The following is a 17854-nucleotide window of genomic DNA, read 5'->3' on the forward strand; positions in this document are numbered from 1 at the left end:
TCAAATTGGTTTCCATACAACACCCAGTGCTCTTCCCCACAAGTGCCCTCCTCCATCACCACCACCTCTTTTCCCCCCTCCCCCTCCCCCTTCAACCCTCAGTTCATTTTCAGTATTCAATAGTCTCTCAAGTTTTGCATCCCTCTCTCTCCCCAACTCTCTTTCCCTCTTCCCCTCCCCCTGGTCCTCCATTAGGTTTCTCCTGTTTTCCTGTTAGACCTATGAGTGCAAACATGTGGTATCTGTCCTTCTCTGCCTGACTTATTTTGCTTACAATGACTCCCTCAAGGTCCATCCACTTTCCTACAAATGGCCAGATTTCATTCTTCCTCATTGCCATGTAGTACTCCATTGTGGATATATACCACATTTTCTTTTTTTTTTTAATTTATTTTTTAATGTTTTATTTATTTTTAATACAGAGAGAGAGCATGAGAGGGGGAGGGGCAGAGACAGAAGGAGACACAGAACTGGAAGCAGGCTCCAGGCTCTGAGCTAGTTGTCAGCACAGAGCCCAACGCAGGGCTCGAACCCACTAACGTAAGATCTGACCTGAGCCGAAGTCGGAGGCTTAACCAACTGAGCCACCCAGGCGCCCCATATACCACATTTTCTTGATCCATTCATCAGGTGATGGACATTTAGGCTCTTTCTATGTTTTGGCTATTGTTGACATTGCTGCTATGAACATTGGGGTACATGTGCTCCTATGCATCAGCACTTCTGTATCCCTTGGGTAAATCCCTAGCAGTGCTATTGCTGGGTCATAAGGGAGTTCTATGGATAGTTTTTTGAGGAACCTCCACACTGTTTTCCAGAGCGGCTGCACCAGTTTACATTCCCACCATCTGTTGGGCATTTTAATGGCGGTGTAAGGACACAAGTCTAAACCAAACTGACTCCATGACAGGCTTTAAGTTTCCCCTCTGAACTAGAAGGCCTAGGTTTCAGTTCTCTGAAACTAACAGGCAGTTACACATTGCCTAGAGCAAGAGAGACCACCTTCGCAACACCCAATCAGGGAAGGCCAGCTACCACCCTCCACATTCCTAAGGGTGAGGCCTATAGATGGATACTTAAGATAGGACCCTATTACCTAATGTTAAAATTAACCAGATAGTCGCCAAACAAGACCCTAGGCTCACCCTGTAATTGGCTGATTTTAAAGGTACTCTAAATATTTTGATTGGGTCCTGCCAAAAGTAACGACCGCTCTGGACAATGTGTATGGTTAAAGTTGTTGCCAATACTGTTATCCGATAATGATCGGATCACTATACCTATGTCACAATTTCCTGTAATTCCCCCTTCCCAAAGCCCATAAAAACCCTGTTCAGCCCTTGTTCAGGGCTCTCAGCACAGATTCACTGCGCTGGTGAGGCCTGAGAGTCCGAGCTCGAGCCTGTAATAAAGCCCTTTGCCTCTGCATGCGTGACTCGGTCTCCCTGGTGGTCTCTGGTCATTGAGGATACTGCGTTCTGGCCATAGCAGAGGCTGAGGTAAATGAGGGGCTAGAGTTATCCTAGGGAGTAGGCCTTATGCTGTTAGAAGCCACCTTAGAGTTCAGTCAGCTCTATGAGTGCAGGGAAACGGAACAGAATTCTTACTCACCAAGAGTTGAGTTCTTGATGTTAGGTTCCTAAAAGGAATTGAATAAAGGTCAGGATATCAAGTAAGACATTAAATGGATAAAAATCCTGCTCATTGAAAGAGGCACACAGTCACTAGCTATACAGACAGAAGAGATGTTTTATGTAGGAACCACAGAAAAACACCCATCTTTATATTCCTGCTTCAGGATGACCCAATATCTTACCTCTATGTGATGCTGACCAAGAAGACAATGAGGCTGTAAAGCAAGAGCATTTATTTGGGGTCTTAGGGATTGCAATCCAGGAGACAAAGTCAACCAAAAAATAAAGGTGTGCTCTGAATTCCCGGCAGGGAGTGCAGGTTTATAAAGGCAATAACTGCAAGGTTATGTGTCATGTTGAAAAAATTATGATCGGTGTTGGCAAGAGTTTAATCTATCTAATGGATGATTCGCTAGTTGGCTAACAGGAATTACTTTATCTCTATTTCAGTCCAAAGTAGAAGGATGTGTTCCAGGAGGTGCCTGAGTTTGCAACTGACAAAAGTTGAAAGTTCATCATGTTCCAAGAAACAAGAGAAGTGCATAGGTCTTATTTCCTCAAAGTCCTTCTATTTTGAGTGACGCTAGTAGCAGTGCTTACCCCATTTTGATTCTTCTTTCACATTTTCTCCTCTGAGATCTTTCTCACAGGAAAGCATTGATGATCAATTTTATGACTGTGTAGTCCCATCTTATTATGGAAGTGAATGGTAGCCTTGTCTGGGTCCATCATGTCCCTCAGAGGGGAGTTTCATAGTTGGTTGATACTTGATATGTTCAACAAACATTCTCAGTGAGAGTCTTACTGCCACATTTGAGTAACAAGGATTTGAGAAACCTAGATGTCATTTAGGTTCTCATTTCTTTTGGTCAAGTAGATCTAGGTTTCAAGTCTTTGAGCAACCATCACTTTCCCCAAGACAGGGAGGTGCTCATGGGTGGGAACCCTGTTGGGGCCCAGTAGGCAAAAAATACCCTCAAACAATATTTGGCCTCCTGGGCCGCACATGTGGCTTCTGTTCATCCTATGATTTTCTCATTGCTTTGCAAAGAGGCATATACTTTTAGGCTTTGAATCAACTTAGATCAGTCAGTGACCCCTTACTTTATTTTCTGGCTCCTTGTCTGCTGTTGGGAGTGAACGTAATCCTCTGCCAAAAGATTTGCTTATAGAAGGATCAGCATCTTCCCTTGATTAACTGATGAAAGGCCTTAAGGAATGTATATCTCCTCATAGAATTCTTCAGGTTTATCTTATGTTTAAAACCAGACTATTATTGGGGCGCCTGGGTGGCTCAGTCGGTTGGGCTTCCGGCTTCAGCTCAGGTCACGGTCTCACAGTTCATGGGTTCGAGCCTCACATCGGGCTCTGTGCGGATGGCTAGCTCAGAGCCAGGAGCCTGCTTCGGAATCTGTGTCTCCCTTTCTCTCTAACCCTCCCTTCCTCATGCTGTCTCTCTCTGTCTCTCAAAAATAAATAAAAACATTTAAAAAATAAAACCAGACTATTATTAGGGGATTCCTCTTTTGTAATGACTTAATCCTGTTACTTACTACTGTCCTGATAAGAATGACCTTTTCCGGAGCATGTTTTCAAGGACCTTGAACTATGTAACCATTAAAGAAACGATGTAATCACCCATAGTATATAAGACCCTGGCTATCTTAATAAAGTGTGGCTTTTCCACCATGCCCATTGTCTGTCTTGTTTGCCGTTGTCTGTCTTCTTTCTTATAGATATTGCACCAACACCAACCCCCTACTCGGGACCTTTCGACTGTAGTGCGTGGGTTGGTCCCCCGCAGAACCCCATGTCTGAGCATCTGTGTGCAGGCACTTGGGAGCAGGCTCCAGGCTAAGAGCTGGCTCAGGCAGATGCATGGAGGGAAGATTGAGCTGGGGGTGGGAGTTAGGAATCTGGATCTGCACTCTGCCTGCAGGGAATGGAGAGTCTGAGGCTGAATTAAGCCTGGAGTAGCAGGCAGAGGGTTGTCCTTCATTGTGAGGACTCTAGATGCCAGGGAGAGTTTTGGACAAAGGAGGGACACAATCTATGTTTGTGTTTTAAAACTTGCTTCAAAGGAAGAACAGACCAGAGGAGTGATGAGAACACAGAGGCCCTGGGAATTTGCATCTTTGTTCAAAGTCATGTAAGAACATGAGTCTGAACCAAACAGACGCCATGACAGGCTTTGTTTCCCCTCTAAGCTAGAAGGTCTCAGGTCAGTCTCGCCGGAACCATTAGGCGGTTATACATTCCCCGGGGCAGAAGAGACCACTTTGCGGTGTCCAATCAGGAAGGCCCAGCTACCTCTCCCCACATTCCTAAGGGTGAGACCTGCAGATGGGAACTTTAGATAGGACCCTGTGACCTAGTGTTAAAGTTAACCCGATAAGTCACCAAACAGGACCCTGAACTCGCTCTGTAATTGGTTAATTTCAAAGATACCCTAAATGTTGTAATTGGGTCCCGCCAAAAGTAATGAACACCCTGGACAATGTGTATGGTTAGAGTTACTGCCAATGCTGTTATACAATGATGATTGGATGTCACAATTTCTTGTAACTCCCCCTTCCTAAACCCCATAAAAACCCTGCTCAGCCCTTGTTCGGGGATCTCAGCACGGATCCACTGCGTTGGTGAAGGCTGTGAGACCGAACTTAGGCCTGGCGAGCCTAGGCCGTAATAATAAATGCCTTTTGCTTTTACATGTGTGACTCGGTCTCCCTGGCGGTTTCTGGTTTTGGGGTGATATTGAAATCTTGGGCATTTCAGTCACACAACATAGTTGGTAAGTGGTGACATTGAGCACTGAGGCACAGAGGATAGAAGCTAGCCTGAAGTCACCTGACCCCAGGGCCAGGCAAGGGTAGAGTGAGACATGATTCCATTTAACCCTCCTATGGACACATTCCTCTAAGACTTGCCTCTTCCCACAGGCTCCCACCACGATAGATGTTCTAATGGAGCCTACACAGATAAATGGACAATGTTTCAGTCCCATACTGGCCCCAAAGGCACCACTATGTTCTGTCAGTTGTAGCTTCCTGGAAGTCTTAAGTGCCAATCCCCCAGTCCTAGGGTTGTGAACTCCAGAGAAACTCAAGGCCAGGGTCCTAAGTCAATTCCACAGGTTATATGGGGTTCCGGTAATTGGTGTAAACAGGCAATGTTAATAAATTATCCCAGAAACTAGCACCAGGATTTGCAAATGCTTATAAGTACAATTGAGCTGAGAGTTCAGAACCCTCAGGTCTGTCTTCAAGTGTGAAACAACAGTAGACAATCTGGAGTTGGGACTGGAATAGCTGGCTGAAACTCGGATGTCTATTCTGGAGGTAAAAGAAATCTCTTACCAAGGTCTCAGTGAGCAACATCTGGCTGCAGAATGAAGAACAGACTGCAGGGTTGAGGGAGGAAGATGCAAAATTACAGAGGAGGCTAATGCTGTAGTTCAGGAGGTTTAATTAGTCAGAGTCATGGCTTAGGAGACATGGTTGGATTGTGGATGCATGTCCCAATAATGGGTAACTAGATTTTCTAACGTGGAAAGTGGAGTGAAACTGGATTCAGGGTATTTGTTCATAGTAGCTCTAAAGATTGAAGCTCCATTGACTGAGACAAGTACATTGAGAGTAGGAATATTGCCTGAGGTTATCAAGAACTGTGTTTTGACTACAAGAGTCTCAGATGTTTCAGAAACTACTTAATGGAGCCTCTTCTTATCAATGGATCAGGCACAATTCCTTCTTATTCCTCTGTAGCACTTTTCAGTTCCAAGCCATGGAATTACAATCCAATCACATCCTTCTGCAGAAACCAGGGAGCACCACACCGATTGAATCTATAAGGTTTGTATCTTACAGCTCTTGGTTGTTCTCTGTTCCCCAGAGTAAAACCTCCATGTAGGTCTGTGTAATGTCTCCTTACCCCAGACTGAATACATATGATTAATAATAATGCTGTTGATCTCACCCATCCCTTTTCAGGTATTGTCTATTTGGCCATCTCCATAACTCTTGGGTGAAAATCCTACCCTTATCTATGGAGTAAAGAGGAGGCAATTAAAATACAAGTGATGTGTGGAGAGACTAGAGAGATGCCTATGGAATGGGACAGGTAGGTAGTGGCAGGCATGAGTATCTGGCTATGAGATCCAGTGATGTGAGAGATGTATAATAAAGAATGGTGTGGGCCACCTGGGTGGCTCAGTCAGTTAAGCATCTGCTTCAGCTCAGGTCATGATTTCATGGTACATAGGTTTGAGGCTAAAATTGTGCAGCTATAAACATTGGGGTGCATGTGCCCCTTCAAAACAGCACACTTATGTCCTTTGGATAAATATCTAGTATAGTACAATTGCTGGGTCAGAAGGTAGTTCTATTTTATTTTGAGGAACCTCCATACTGTTTTCCAGAGTGGCTGCACCAGTTTGCATTTCCATCAACAGTGCAAAAGTGTTCCTCTTCTTCTGCATCCTCGCCAACATCTGTTGTTGCCTGAGTTGTTAATGTTAGCCATTCTGACAGGTGTGAGGTGGTATCTCATTGTGGTTTTGATATGTATTTCCCTGATGATGAGTGCTGTTGAGCTTTTTTTTTCATGTGGGTGTTAGCCATCTGGATGTCTTCTTTGGGAAAGTGTCTATTCATATCTTTTGCCCATTTTCACTGGATTATTTGCTTTTCAGGTGGTGTGTTTGAGAAGTTCCTTAGAGACTTTGGATACTAACCCTCTATCTGATATGTCATTTGCAAATATCTTCTCCATTCTTTTGGTTGCCTTTTAGTTTTGCTGATTGTTTCCTTCATTGTGCAGAAGGTTTTTATCTTGATGAGGTCCCAGTGGTTCATTTTTGCTATTGTTTTCCTTGCCTCTGGAGATATGTTGAGTAAGAAGTTGTTGGGGCCGAGGTTGAAGAGGCTTTTGCTTGCTTTCTCCTCTAGGATTTTGATGGTTTCCTGTCTTGCATTAAGGTCTTTCATCCATTGTGAGTTTATTTTTGTGTATGGTATAAGAAAGTGGTCCAGTTTTATTCTTCTGCATGTCGCAGTCCAATGTTCCCAACACCATTTGCTGAATACACTGTCTTCCACTGGATATTCCTTCCTGTTTTGTCAAAGACTAGTTGGCCAGATGTTTGTGTGTCCATTTCTGAGTTCTCTATTCTGTTCCATTATTCTGAGTGTCTGTTTTTGTGCTAGTACCATACCGTCTTGATAATTACAGATTTGTTACATATCTTGAAGTCTGGACTTGTGGTACCTCCAGCTTTGGTTTTCTTTTTCAGGATTGCTTTGGTTATTCAGGGTCTTTTGTGGTTCCATACAAATTCTAGGATTGTTTGTTCTAGCTCTCTGAAGAATGCTGGTGTTGTTTTGATAGGGATTACATTGAATATGTAGATTTCTTTGGGTAGTATCGACACTTTAACAATATATCTTCTTCCAATCCATGAGCATGAAATGTTTTTCTATTTTCTTGTGGCTTCTTCAATTTTTCTCATAAGCTTTCTATAGTTTTCAGTGTATAGATTTTTCATCTTTTGGTTAAGTTTAATCCTAGGTATTTTATGGGTTTTGGTACAATTGTAAATGGGCGGGGGGAGACTGGCAGGCTGGGGTGTGGTACCTATGTTCTGAGGACACTAGGACCCACGGAGGGCTGTGAACAGGAAGACCGAAGTCCAGCCTTCCAAAGCTGCTTAGAGACCACACTGGCATGTTCTCAGGGTTGTGGTTCCCTATTAGTTTACATTCTATTTCCCCAGTCCCTGAGTTTAGAGATTGTGGAGAAACCCAAAGACCAGGGACTGAAATCCATGTCAGGTTTTATATATATTACCATTTCTGGCAACCAGTGTAAACAGGTTGGAGGGTTCTATGGGAGTAGGTTGCAAGCTGTGTAAGTGCTCAGATAAAACTGAGCTGAGGGTGGTCAGGAAACCACCAGCCTTTCTTTTGTATGCGAACACATAGCCCGAGGGCAGAAGTCATAACTGAGAAGCTGTGTGTCTGTCTATTCCGGAAGGCCTAAGAGATAAGGATTAGAGGATGGGTAGTAAGGTATGTCTGGAATATTCAATGTTCTAAGGCTATGGGCATTTATGATACTTAGAACAAATGACATTTCTATAGCTGAGAATCCTTTTAAAATCATATGAAATATTAACAAGGTAAGTATGGAAATGCAATAAAAGTAAAAAATTCATGGCAATCCTGTAGGAAGTTTTCTCCTATTTAAACATCTAGAGAAAATATCTTAATGAAATATAAATAAAATTTTGAAAAATAAATACTAAGAAATATGAGAAAAGAATTGAAAGAAATCTAAAAACTTAGGGGAACTGTGCAAACCTAAATAAAAATAGAAATAAGCCATTTTTGATATAGGAAGATTAGATATTATAAAGTTACAAAAAGATAATTCACAAGCAAAAATGCTAATATTCCTGAGGTTATTATGTAAAATTGAGAGCCCAGAAATAAACCCACACTTATCTGATCAATTAATCTATGACAAAGGAGCCAAGAACATAGTGTAGTGAAAAGACAGTCTCTTTAATGAATGGTATTGAAAATGGACCCTACACAGCAGAAGAATGAACCTGAACCACGTTCTTACACCATACAGAAACATATACTCAAAATGGATTAGAGACCTAAACAGAAGACTTGAAACCATGAAACTGCTAAAGAAAAATGACAGTAATCTCGTGTACATCAACCTCAGCAATATTTTTCTGAATAGGTTTCCACAGACAAGGGAAACAAAAAGCAAAAATAAATAGGACTAAATCAAACTAAAAAGCTTTTACATAGCAAAGGAAACCATCAACAAAAATGAGAAGGCAACCTACTGAATTAGGAAAGATATTTGCTAATGGTATATCCAATAAAGGGTTAATATCCAAAATATATAAAGAATTCACATACCTCAACACCAAAAAGCCCCAATTAAAAATTTCCAGAAGACTTGAACAGTTTTCCAAAAAACACATACAGATGGCAAACAGATACATGAAAAGATGCTAAATATCACTCATTATCGAGGAAATGCAAATCAAAACCACAATGAGAAATCACCTCACACCAGTCAGAATGGCTAGTATCAAAAAGACAAGAAACAAGTGTTGGCGAGGATATGAAGAAAAGGAAACCCTCAAGCAGTTAGGGAGAATGTCAGTTGGTGAAGCTACTCTGGAAAGCAATATGGAGCTTGTTTGAAAAACTAAAAATAGAAAGATACAGTTCAATAGTTCACTTCTGGGTATTTACCTGAAGAAAACAAAAACACTAATTCAAATATATCTTTGTGCCCCAGTATTTATTGCAGTAATTTTTTTTACAACAGACAAGATATGGAAGCAATCAAAGTGTCCACTGACAGGTGAATGGATAAGATGTGGTATATATACAAAATGGACTCATTTAAAAAATGAAATCTTGCCATTCAGGACAGCATGAATGGATATAGAGGGCATTATGTCAAGTGAAATAAGTCAGACAGAGAAGGGCAAATACCATATGATTTCACTTATGTGTGGAATCTGAAAAACAACACAACAAAGGAGAGAACCTGACTCAGGGAAAACTAGTGGTTGCCAGGGAGGAAGGAGTAGGGGGATGGGCAAAATAGGGGAAGGAGATTGGTTAGTAAGACTTCTCATTATAAAATAAAGTCGTCAGGGGCGCCTGGTTGGCTCAGTCGGTTAAGCCCCCAGCTTCGGCTCAGGTCAGATCTCACGTTTATGGGTTCGAGCCCCGCGTCAGGCTATGTGCTGACAGCTAGCTCAGAGCCTGGAGCCTGCTTCCTGTTCTGTGTCTCCTTCTCTCTCTGCCCCTCCCCCTCTCATGCTTTGTCTCTCTCTGTATCAAAAATAAATAAAACATTAAAAAAATTTAAAAAAATAAAATAAAAGTCGTCAGAAACATGAAAAGTACAGCATAGAGGATACAGTCAATAATACTGTAATGACTTTGGATGGTGACAGATGATAACTACATTATGGTGCATTTCATGATGTGTCAAATCACTGTGTTGTACATCTAAAACTAATACATTACTACATGTCGACTATACCTCAATTTAAAAACTGAAACATAAGAAATGTGTTTTAAGGGGTAATAAATGGGGGCGCCTGGGTGCCTCAGCTGGTTAAGGGTCTGACTCTTGATTTCAGCTCAGGTCATGATCTCACCTCATTGTTTGTGCTGACACCACAGAACCTGCTTGGGGCACCCTTTCCCTGCTCTTGCTCACTCTCAAAATACATAAATATTAAGTGTAACTTTATTGAGAAACCTTACATTAATATCTAGAATCTTATTCTGGAAGGAAAACCACAATGGGATAGTGGTACACAGAAGACCGCATGGGAACACCTCTAACATCTAATACTGGTGAACTTTTAGAAACATATATGTATTAAAATTGATTATCAACTTGTAGAGAAAATAGATAATGGAATTAAATATTAAGATGGACTGCAAATAAGAAGGAAAACAAATCTCAATTTACATCTCAGGTCAAATAGAAAATTATCTGCACCAAGCCTAACATGAAAACAAGAAGCCTAGGATTATTTAAAATTTTTTAAACAAAATTGCACTTGAAATGTACAAGTCCTGGTGTGGCTGGGTAGCTCAGTTGGTTAAATGCCTGACTTTAGCTCAGGTCATGAGCTCACCATCTGGGAGTTCAAGTCCTATGTCAAGCCCTGTGCTAACAGCTCAGAGCCAGGAGCCTACTTTGGATTCTGTGTGTTTTTCTCTCCCTCTCTGCCCCTTTCCTGCTCACACTTGGTCTCTCTCTCTCAAAAATAAACATTAAAAAAGATTTTAATATCCAAGTCATTACAAGATCTCAATTTAAAGCTACAAAATATGCTTTTTACTTTCTAAAATAAAAATGTGCAAAATACAAAAAGACAACGAAAAATTAGGCACAAAAATAACAATATAAAACTGATATTTTCAGTATCCACACAAGCCATAAAATATTAGGCAAAATTTTAAAACAAGCAATTTTTGTGAAAACTATCTAATATATGGACACACGCACACACACACACACACACCCCTGTACAATGTATTAATTTGTGAAAATTTCATTTTGATTGAAAAACTTCCCTTTAACCCATTCAGAGTTAAAGTGAACTGAAATTTTTAAATGTTTCAAAAACATCCTAATTGTAGAAAACATATATTATGACTTACTACTTTACCACTTACACTTTTATCAGCCACATTTCACTAAATTTTTTAAAAATGTATTTGGGGGGCGCCTGGGTGGCTCAGTCGGTTAAGCTTCCGGCTTCGGCTCAGGTCAGATCTCACATTCGTGGGTTCGAGCCCCGCGTCAGGCTCTGTGCTGACAGCTAGCTCAGAGCCTGGAGCCTGCTTCCAGTTCTGTGTCTCCTTCCCTCTCTGCCCCTCCCCCTCTCATGCTCGGTCTCTCTCTGTATTAAAAATAAATAAAACATTTAAAAAAAATGTATTTGGAAGCTTCCCAGTGTACTCAAATAAGTATTCATTAAAATAAGGATGCTTTTTGTTTTTCCAAGTAGTCATCTGTTATGTACATATTAAACAATTTAAATTTTTAATAAATAAAATCTGCATTGAATTTTTAGGAAAGAAAAAAAAATGATCCTTAAAGAGCCCAAAATGTAACTATGTGAAAAGAATCTCTGGTGTGTGGAATAACACACCAATAGTACTCATCATTTTGCATTTAAGCATCATGAATTTGTTTTGAGAGAGTGTGAGAATTCAGCAGTTAGGGCAAGTAGAGGTCCATAAGAAGAGATCTCCCACTATATACGAAATGAATTAAAATATTTCTGTGATAATCCACCAACTGACGGGCAGGCTCCTGGTTTCAGTTATGGGGTGACTCAGAAGAGAAAATAAACTAGATCATACATAGATGTATTAGGCAAAATGCCACAGTAACTATGTTGATTTCTGTGGCACTCTATAGAATGAACAAAATTAGGCTATTACTAATGCAATATAAATGCCAATAAGTCAGAGTTAATACAGTGAGACCTGTGAAAAGGAAACTTATGGAAATATTTATATTAAAAACGTGATATAAGAACACATTGTACAAGCTCAAAATCCAATGGGATTCCAGCATGATTAAGTGCTCACTCTGTTTTATTAACTTTTATTGATGCTCCCAGGGGCTCATGGGTAAACTCCATCATCCCTTCTATGTCATAGTCAGCATACAGGCTCAGGGGGAACCTAGCTAGTTGCCCAGATATTCCCATGTGGGAAATCCACACCAAGACCTTGGTATTGAGCAGATCCTCCTCTCTACAATTGGTTTTGGGGACTGACCTAGATCAGGGGCTTCTGGGCTTCTGAGAAGCCCTATTTCTTTCCAGCACACACTTGGGAGCACAGGGGTCTGGTGGTGACAAGGGGAGATGCCAGTGCTTGGCTCTAAGACGCCCCCACAGATGGAGCTATACAGGAACAGACACCTCAGCTCTTCACATCTTCCAGTGGACCAAGGGTAGGGCAGCTCCTAATTCCCATTTTACATAGATGCAAACTGAGCCCTCAACTCCCACGCCGCCCAGTGGGGGTATTTGCTCTTGGGTCCTTACTATGGCCAGGAATCCAAGAATTAGACATAGGCAGCCTGGCCCAGGACCTAGGGAGTGTGACCAATGACATCTACATCACCACCACCCCCACCAGGTTTTGGGACTCAAAGTCCAGGCCAGCCATTCCTGATGCAAACTTATCCCCATCTGCTCTAACCCACCAGCCCCAATGGTGATAAAGCAGTTAAACGGGTAACCACTACAAAGCAAGACCTTATTGTATTCCTCAATGACTGAAACTTAAGAATGTGATGGAGAATATATTAATTATGCAGAAAAAAATTTAAAGCGTGCAGCATAACTGTCCATCCTATTGTGAATAGTCCACACAAACACACACACACACACACACACACACACACACACACACACACACGTTTCATTGTCCTGTTGTTTTTTTTTTAATACTTATTTATTATTGAGAGACAGAGCACGAACGGGGTAGAAACACAGGAGACAGAATCTGAAGCAGGCTCCAGGCTCTGAGCAAGCTGTCAGCACAGAGCCCATCGCAGGGCCCAAACCCGCGAACCACGAGATCATGACTTGGGCAGGAGTTGGTCGCTCAACCAACGGAACCATCCAGGCACCCCATCACTGTCCTGTTTCTTAAAGGAAGACAGCCAAAGCTCAAAGAATGGGAAAAAGATATGTGCAGACATGTTACCAAAGATGCAGATAGCAAATGAACATTGGAAAAAATGCTCACCGTTGAATCCTTACAGAAATACAATTTAAACAGAAAGCGAGATAACACTAAAAACTTATTTAAAAGGACTAAAATTAAAATGGTTGGCCAAACGGAGGAAATGGAACTCTGAGACGCTGCTGGGAAGATGCAAAATGTATCATCAAAAGTAAAACATTCACCTACCCTGTGACCCAGACATTACACTCTAAGTTACTGACAGAAGATGAAAGAAACATACATTCACATAAAGAACACTAATGTTAATACTACCCTTATCTTCAGTAGTCAAAATCTAGAAAGAAAAAAAAAATCAAATCCTCATACAGTTTGGATAAACTGGTAATCCAGAAACAGTACTCAGCAAGAAACAACAAAATCCACTATTCATATAGTATCACTGGTGAGTCTCAAAGTCATTATGACACATAAAGTATAAATTCCAAGAATAAACTCCAAAAAATGTCAAATGTATCCATCTGTCTATTGTAACAGAAAGTAAACAAATGGTTACCTGGACAGGTGGGAAGGGCAAGGAAGATTATAGAAGTAAACATATTGTGACAGATCGGTCATTATCAGAACTATGATGCTGGCTTCAGAGGTTCAGAACTGTGTCAAAATGTACCAAATTATACTTTAAACATATGCAGGTTAGTACGTGTAAGCTAGGTTTTAAAGAAACTTCCAGGTAGAATGTCTGGTTTTGGAAAGCGGGTTCGGCAAGCCCACTCTGGCCCCATCTCTCTTCCCCACGCCTATGGGGGTATCACCTGAGTGACAGCAAATGCAGAGACCAGTGAAGAGGATCTCCATACAAGTCAACAGGAACGCTTCCACATTCCAGGACTACAGATCCTCCTTTATTTACTTATTTTTTCCTGTCTGTGTGGTAACAGCTTTGAGACAAACATCACAGAATCCACAAAAGCTTTTGGTTAATTTTTATTTATTTTTTTTTCCTGACAATGACTTTAGCTACATAAAGTAAATGTGTCCAGAGGTCCTGAGATTTGTGTACACACTGATCCTGCAAAGTCATGGTCACAGAAACTTTCCTGAACACATTTTTAGAAGAGGCACATTCCGTCTACTTGGCTGCAGTCCCCTCCACTCCCTATTAGTAGCGTTTCTGTATGAATTGTGGTTTCCGTAGACACGTGTGGTCTTACAAGCAGTGACCCTGGCCTGACGGACTGTGGGCCTCAGGGCACGTGGCTGTTTGCAGGGCCGGAGCAGAAAACACCTCAACAGTACTGACATCCCCTGTGAGGGCTCCTCTGAGGAAAGGAAAAATTCATGCTGCTTTCAAAGGCGTCTGAGGGTCTCACACCTGTCCCCTGCTTGGGGTCATCACTGAGACTCCTAAACACAAAGCATCCAGACCTCAAATGAAAGCTAAAAAGCCCTGAAGTTTTTCAGAGCCTGTAGGGCAGCGATGCAAATTTGGTCAAAGCTCGCAAGCTATTTTCTGCCATCATCCTCTCCCTCCTCAGGCAGGGACAGTTTTAGACTCCTACAAAGTTCACCCTCTGATGGCTGTGGAGCCCAAATCTATTTATAAACTTCCCCACAGAGTAATCAGAACATCCAAGATTAAAGACGACTTAAAAAGTAAGGCCTCGAGGGGCACCTGGGTAGCTCAGGTCATGATCTCACAGTTTGTGGGTTCGAGCCCCACATTAGGCTCTGTGCTGACAGCTCAGAGCCTGGAGCCTGCTTCAGATTCTGTGACTCCCTCTCTCTTAGCCCCTCCCCTGCTTGTGTGCTATCTCTCTCACTCTCAAAAGTAAACATTAAAAAATATATATAAGGCCTTGATTATCAGACAAGCCAAAGCAACGTGCGACAGATAGTTCTCAAGTTTGTGATGTGGAAGCTGGAAAAACATCTCACAAGTATCACAGGAGACCATGATGTCCCTGAAAAAGGTAGTCATTCTCTGTAAGCTGCCAGTCAAACTCATATTCTCTGGGTCATCAATGATACAGGTTCACGCCCAAGGTAGTCAAGGAGATGGGGAAGCTGACCTTCGGTTCCGGAACACACCGTGGTGGCAATCTGATGCATACTTTGTGGACCTGCCAGGTAGCAGAGGTGAAAAGGCTTTGGACACAAGACCTAGCCATGACCTAAATCTGAAAATAGCCCTGGATAGTATGGAAAGTGCAACATATTTACACAGCTTACTATATCACTGAAACTTACAAGGGATCTCCCCACTGTGCATGTTTACATGTGTGAGATTCAGTCCAGATAGAGGATTCCTCAGAGTTCCCTCCAGTGTTGTTACAGTGGATAGGAAATTACACATTCCCTTCACACCTAAGGCCGTTCTCTAGCATGAACTCTCTGATGTTGAGAGAGTGTAGATTTTCGTGTAAAAAATTTCCCACATTCGCTGCAGGCATAAGGTCTTTCTCCAGTGTGACCTCTCCGGTGTTGACTGAACTGGGAACTATCCCTGAAGGATTTTCCACATTCGCTGCACTCGTATGGCCTTTCTCCAGTGTGAACTCTCTGATGATAACGTAGCTTGGAGCTAGAGATAAAAGATTTCCCACATTCACTACACCCATAAGGCCTGTCTCCTGCATGAACTCTCTGATGGTAACGAAGAGTGGAACTGGAAGTAAAAGATTTCCCACATTCACTGCACTCATAAGGCCTTTTACCTGCATGAACTCTCTGATGATAAGAGAGGGTAGCGCTACTAGTAAAAGATTTCCCACACTCACTGCACACATAAGGTCTTTCTCCAGTGTGAACCCTCTGGTGTCGAATCAGTATAGAGCTGTTGGTAAAAGATTTCCCACACTCACTGCACTGATAAGGCTTTTCTCCTCTATGGACTCTATGATGATAACCAAGGCCAGAAATAGATGTAAAAGACTTTCCGCAAGCACTACACTCATAAGACCGTTCACTGTTATGAATTCTCTGGTGTATTGACAGGGAAGATTTTTGGCTAAAAGTCTTCCCACATTCACTGCACTCATAAGGCCTTTCTCCCGTGTGAGTTCTCCGGTGTTTATTGAATTGTGATCTATCCTTAAAGGATTTTCCACACTCACTGCACTCATAAGGCCTTTCTCCACTGTGCACTCGGTGATGATAACGAAGGCTGGCACTAAAGGTAAAAGATTTCCCACATTCACTGCACTTGTAAGGCCTCTCTCCTGTGTGAACTCTCTGATGGTAACGGAGGGTAGAACTGGAGGTAAAAGATTTCCCACATTCACTGCACTCATATGGCCTTTTACCTTCATGAACTCTTTGGTGGTAACAGAGTGTGGAGCTACAGGTAAAAGATTTCCCACATTCGTTGCACACATATGGTTTTTCCCCTGTGTGAACTCTCTGGTGTTGAATCAGAGTCCACCTATTATTAAAAGATTTCCCACATTCGCTACACTTGTAAGGCCTTTCTCCTGTGTGAACTCTCTGATGTAAAATAAGGTTATTTCTTCGAATAAAGGATTTCCCACATTCACTACACTCATAAGGCCTTTCTCCAGAATGAACTCTATGATGATAATGGAGGTCAGACCTAGAAATAAAAGATTTCCCACATTCGTTGCACTCATAAGGCCTTTCTCCAGTGTGAACTCTCTGGTGATAACGGAGGGCAGAACTAGTAGTAAAAGATCTCCCACATTCACTGCACTCATAAGGCCTCTCTCCGAGGTGACCTCGGTGATGATATTGGAGGGTGGAGCTACAGGTAAAAGATTTCCCACATTTATTGCACACATAAGGCTTTTCTCCTGTGTGAATTCTCCGGTGTCGAATAAGTGTCCACCTATTGTTAAAAGATTTCCCACATTCACTACACTCATAAGGTCTTTCTCCAGTGTGAACTCTGTGGTGGTAACGCAGGCTGGAGCTGAAGGTAAAAGATTTCCCACATTCACTACACTCATAAGGTCTTTCACCTGAGTGAACTCTTAGGTGTATAATTAGGTTATTTCTTCGAGTAAAGGACTTGCCACATTCACTGCACTCATAAGGCCTCTCTCCGGTGTGAACTCTGTGGTGATAACGGAGAGCAGTACGAGTGATAAAGGATTTTCCACACTCACTGCACTCATAAGGCCTTTCTCCAGAATGAACTCTCTGATGATAACGGAGGTCAGACCTAGAGATAAAAGACTTCCCACATTCACTGCACTCATAAGGCCTTTCCCCTGTGTGAGATCTCTGATGATAACTGAGGGCAGAGATAGAGGTAAAAGATTTTGCACAGTCCCCACACTTATAAGGCCTCTCTCCAGTTTGAACGCTACATGGAATCAACACTGAACTCTGACTAAAAGCTTTTGCACATTCACCACATACATAACTGTTTTCTCCACTGTGCCATCGCTGGGGACGAATGAGGACGGATTTGTGGCTTAAGGATTTCCCACATTTGCTGCACTTGTGTTGCCTGGATCCGGAGTGAGTCTTTCCATGTTGACTGAGGGTTGAGCTTTGCCGAAGGGATTTTCCACATTCACCAAACTCAAGATGACTTTTTCCAGTATGGAATCTCTGGTGGATAGCAAATGAAGATTTGTACCTGAATGTTTTTCCACATTCACTGCACACAAAACACTGGTCCTGAGAAAGCGTGTGTTTGGGACCAAAGACTTTCTTGTAGTCTCCCCAGGTGTAAGGACTTTTTCTGCTCTGTAAAGTTACCCTGCACTGGGTGATTCTGTTTGGCTTTTCCGCAGTATGAGTGGCCCCTTGCTGCAGATGCTCCAAGCCAGGCAGGAAGCCTTTCTCAATCTCTCCACAGGTAAAGGGCTTTCCTGAATCATGGAATCCACAGCTCTTCACGAAAGAGGCCGTGTCCACACAACTTCTGAATGGTTTCTCTCCCATGCGCTGTTCTGGCTGCTGCTGGAAGTTGACGCTGAAATAAAA

General features: G+C 42.1%; 1 protein-coding gene and 1 long non-coding RNA gene across 3 annotated transcripts in view; both read right to left on the minus strand.

Moving 5' to 3' along the window:
- LOC115280322 overlaps positions 1–17854 on the minus strand; it is a 35069-nt gene that overhangs the window by 1078 nt on the left and 16137 nt on the right. Inside the window, exon 3 of one of the 2 annotated variants that reach the window (XR_003903740.1) lies at positions 1612–1639. The exons of the other annotated variant lie outside the window; for it this stretch is intronic. This is a non-coding gene — a long non-coding RNA (uncharacterized LOC115280322). The remainder of the gene's footprint in view (positions 1–1611; positions 1640–17854) is intronic. 2 annotated transcript variants of the gene reach the window in all.
- Positions 14685–17833, minus strand: LOC115280321 (zinc finger protein 850-like). The gene has a single exon (XM_029925144.1). It carries the CDS (start codon positions 17810–17812, stop codon positions 15269–15271), a length of 2544 nt encoding a protein of 847 aa, XP_029781004.1. The 5' UTR covers positions 17813–17833; the 3' UTR covers positions 14685–15268.

This window comes from Suricata suricatta, chromosome 16, assembly GCF_006229205.1.
Source record: "Suricata suricatta isolate VVHF042 chromosome 16, meerkat_22Aug2017_6uvM2_HiC, whole genome shotgun sequence".
Classification (NCBI taxonomy): Eukaryota; Metazoa; Chordata; class Mammalia; order Carnivora; family Herpestidae; genus Suricata; species Suricata suricatta.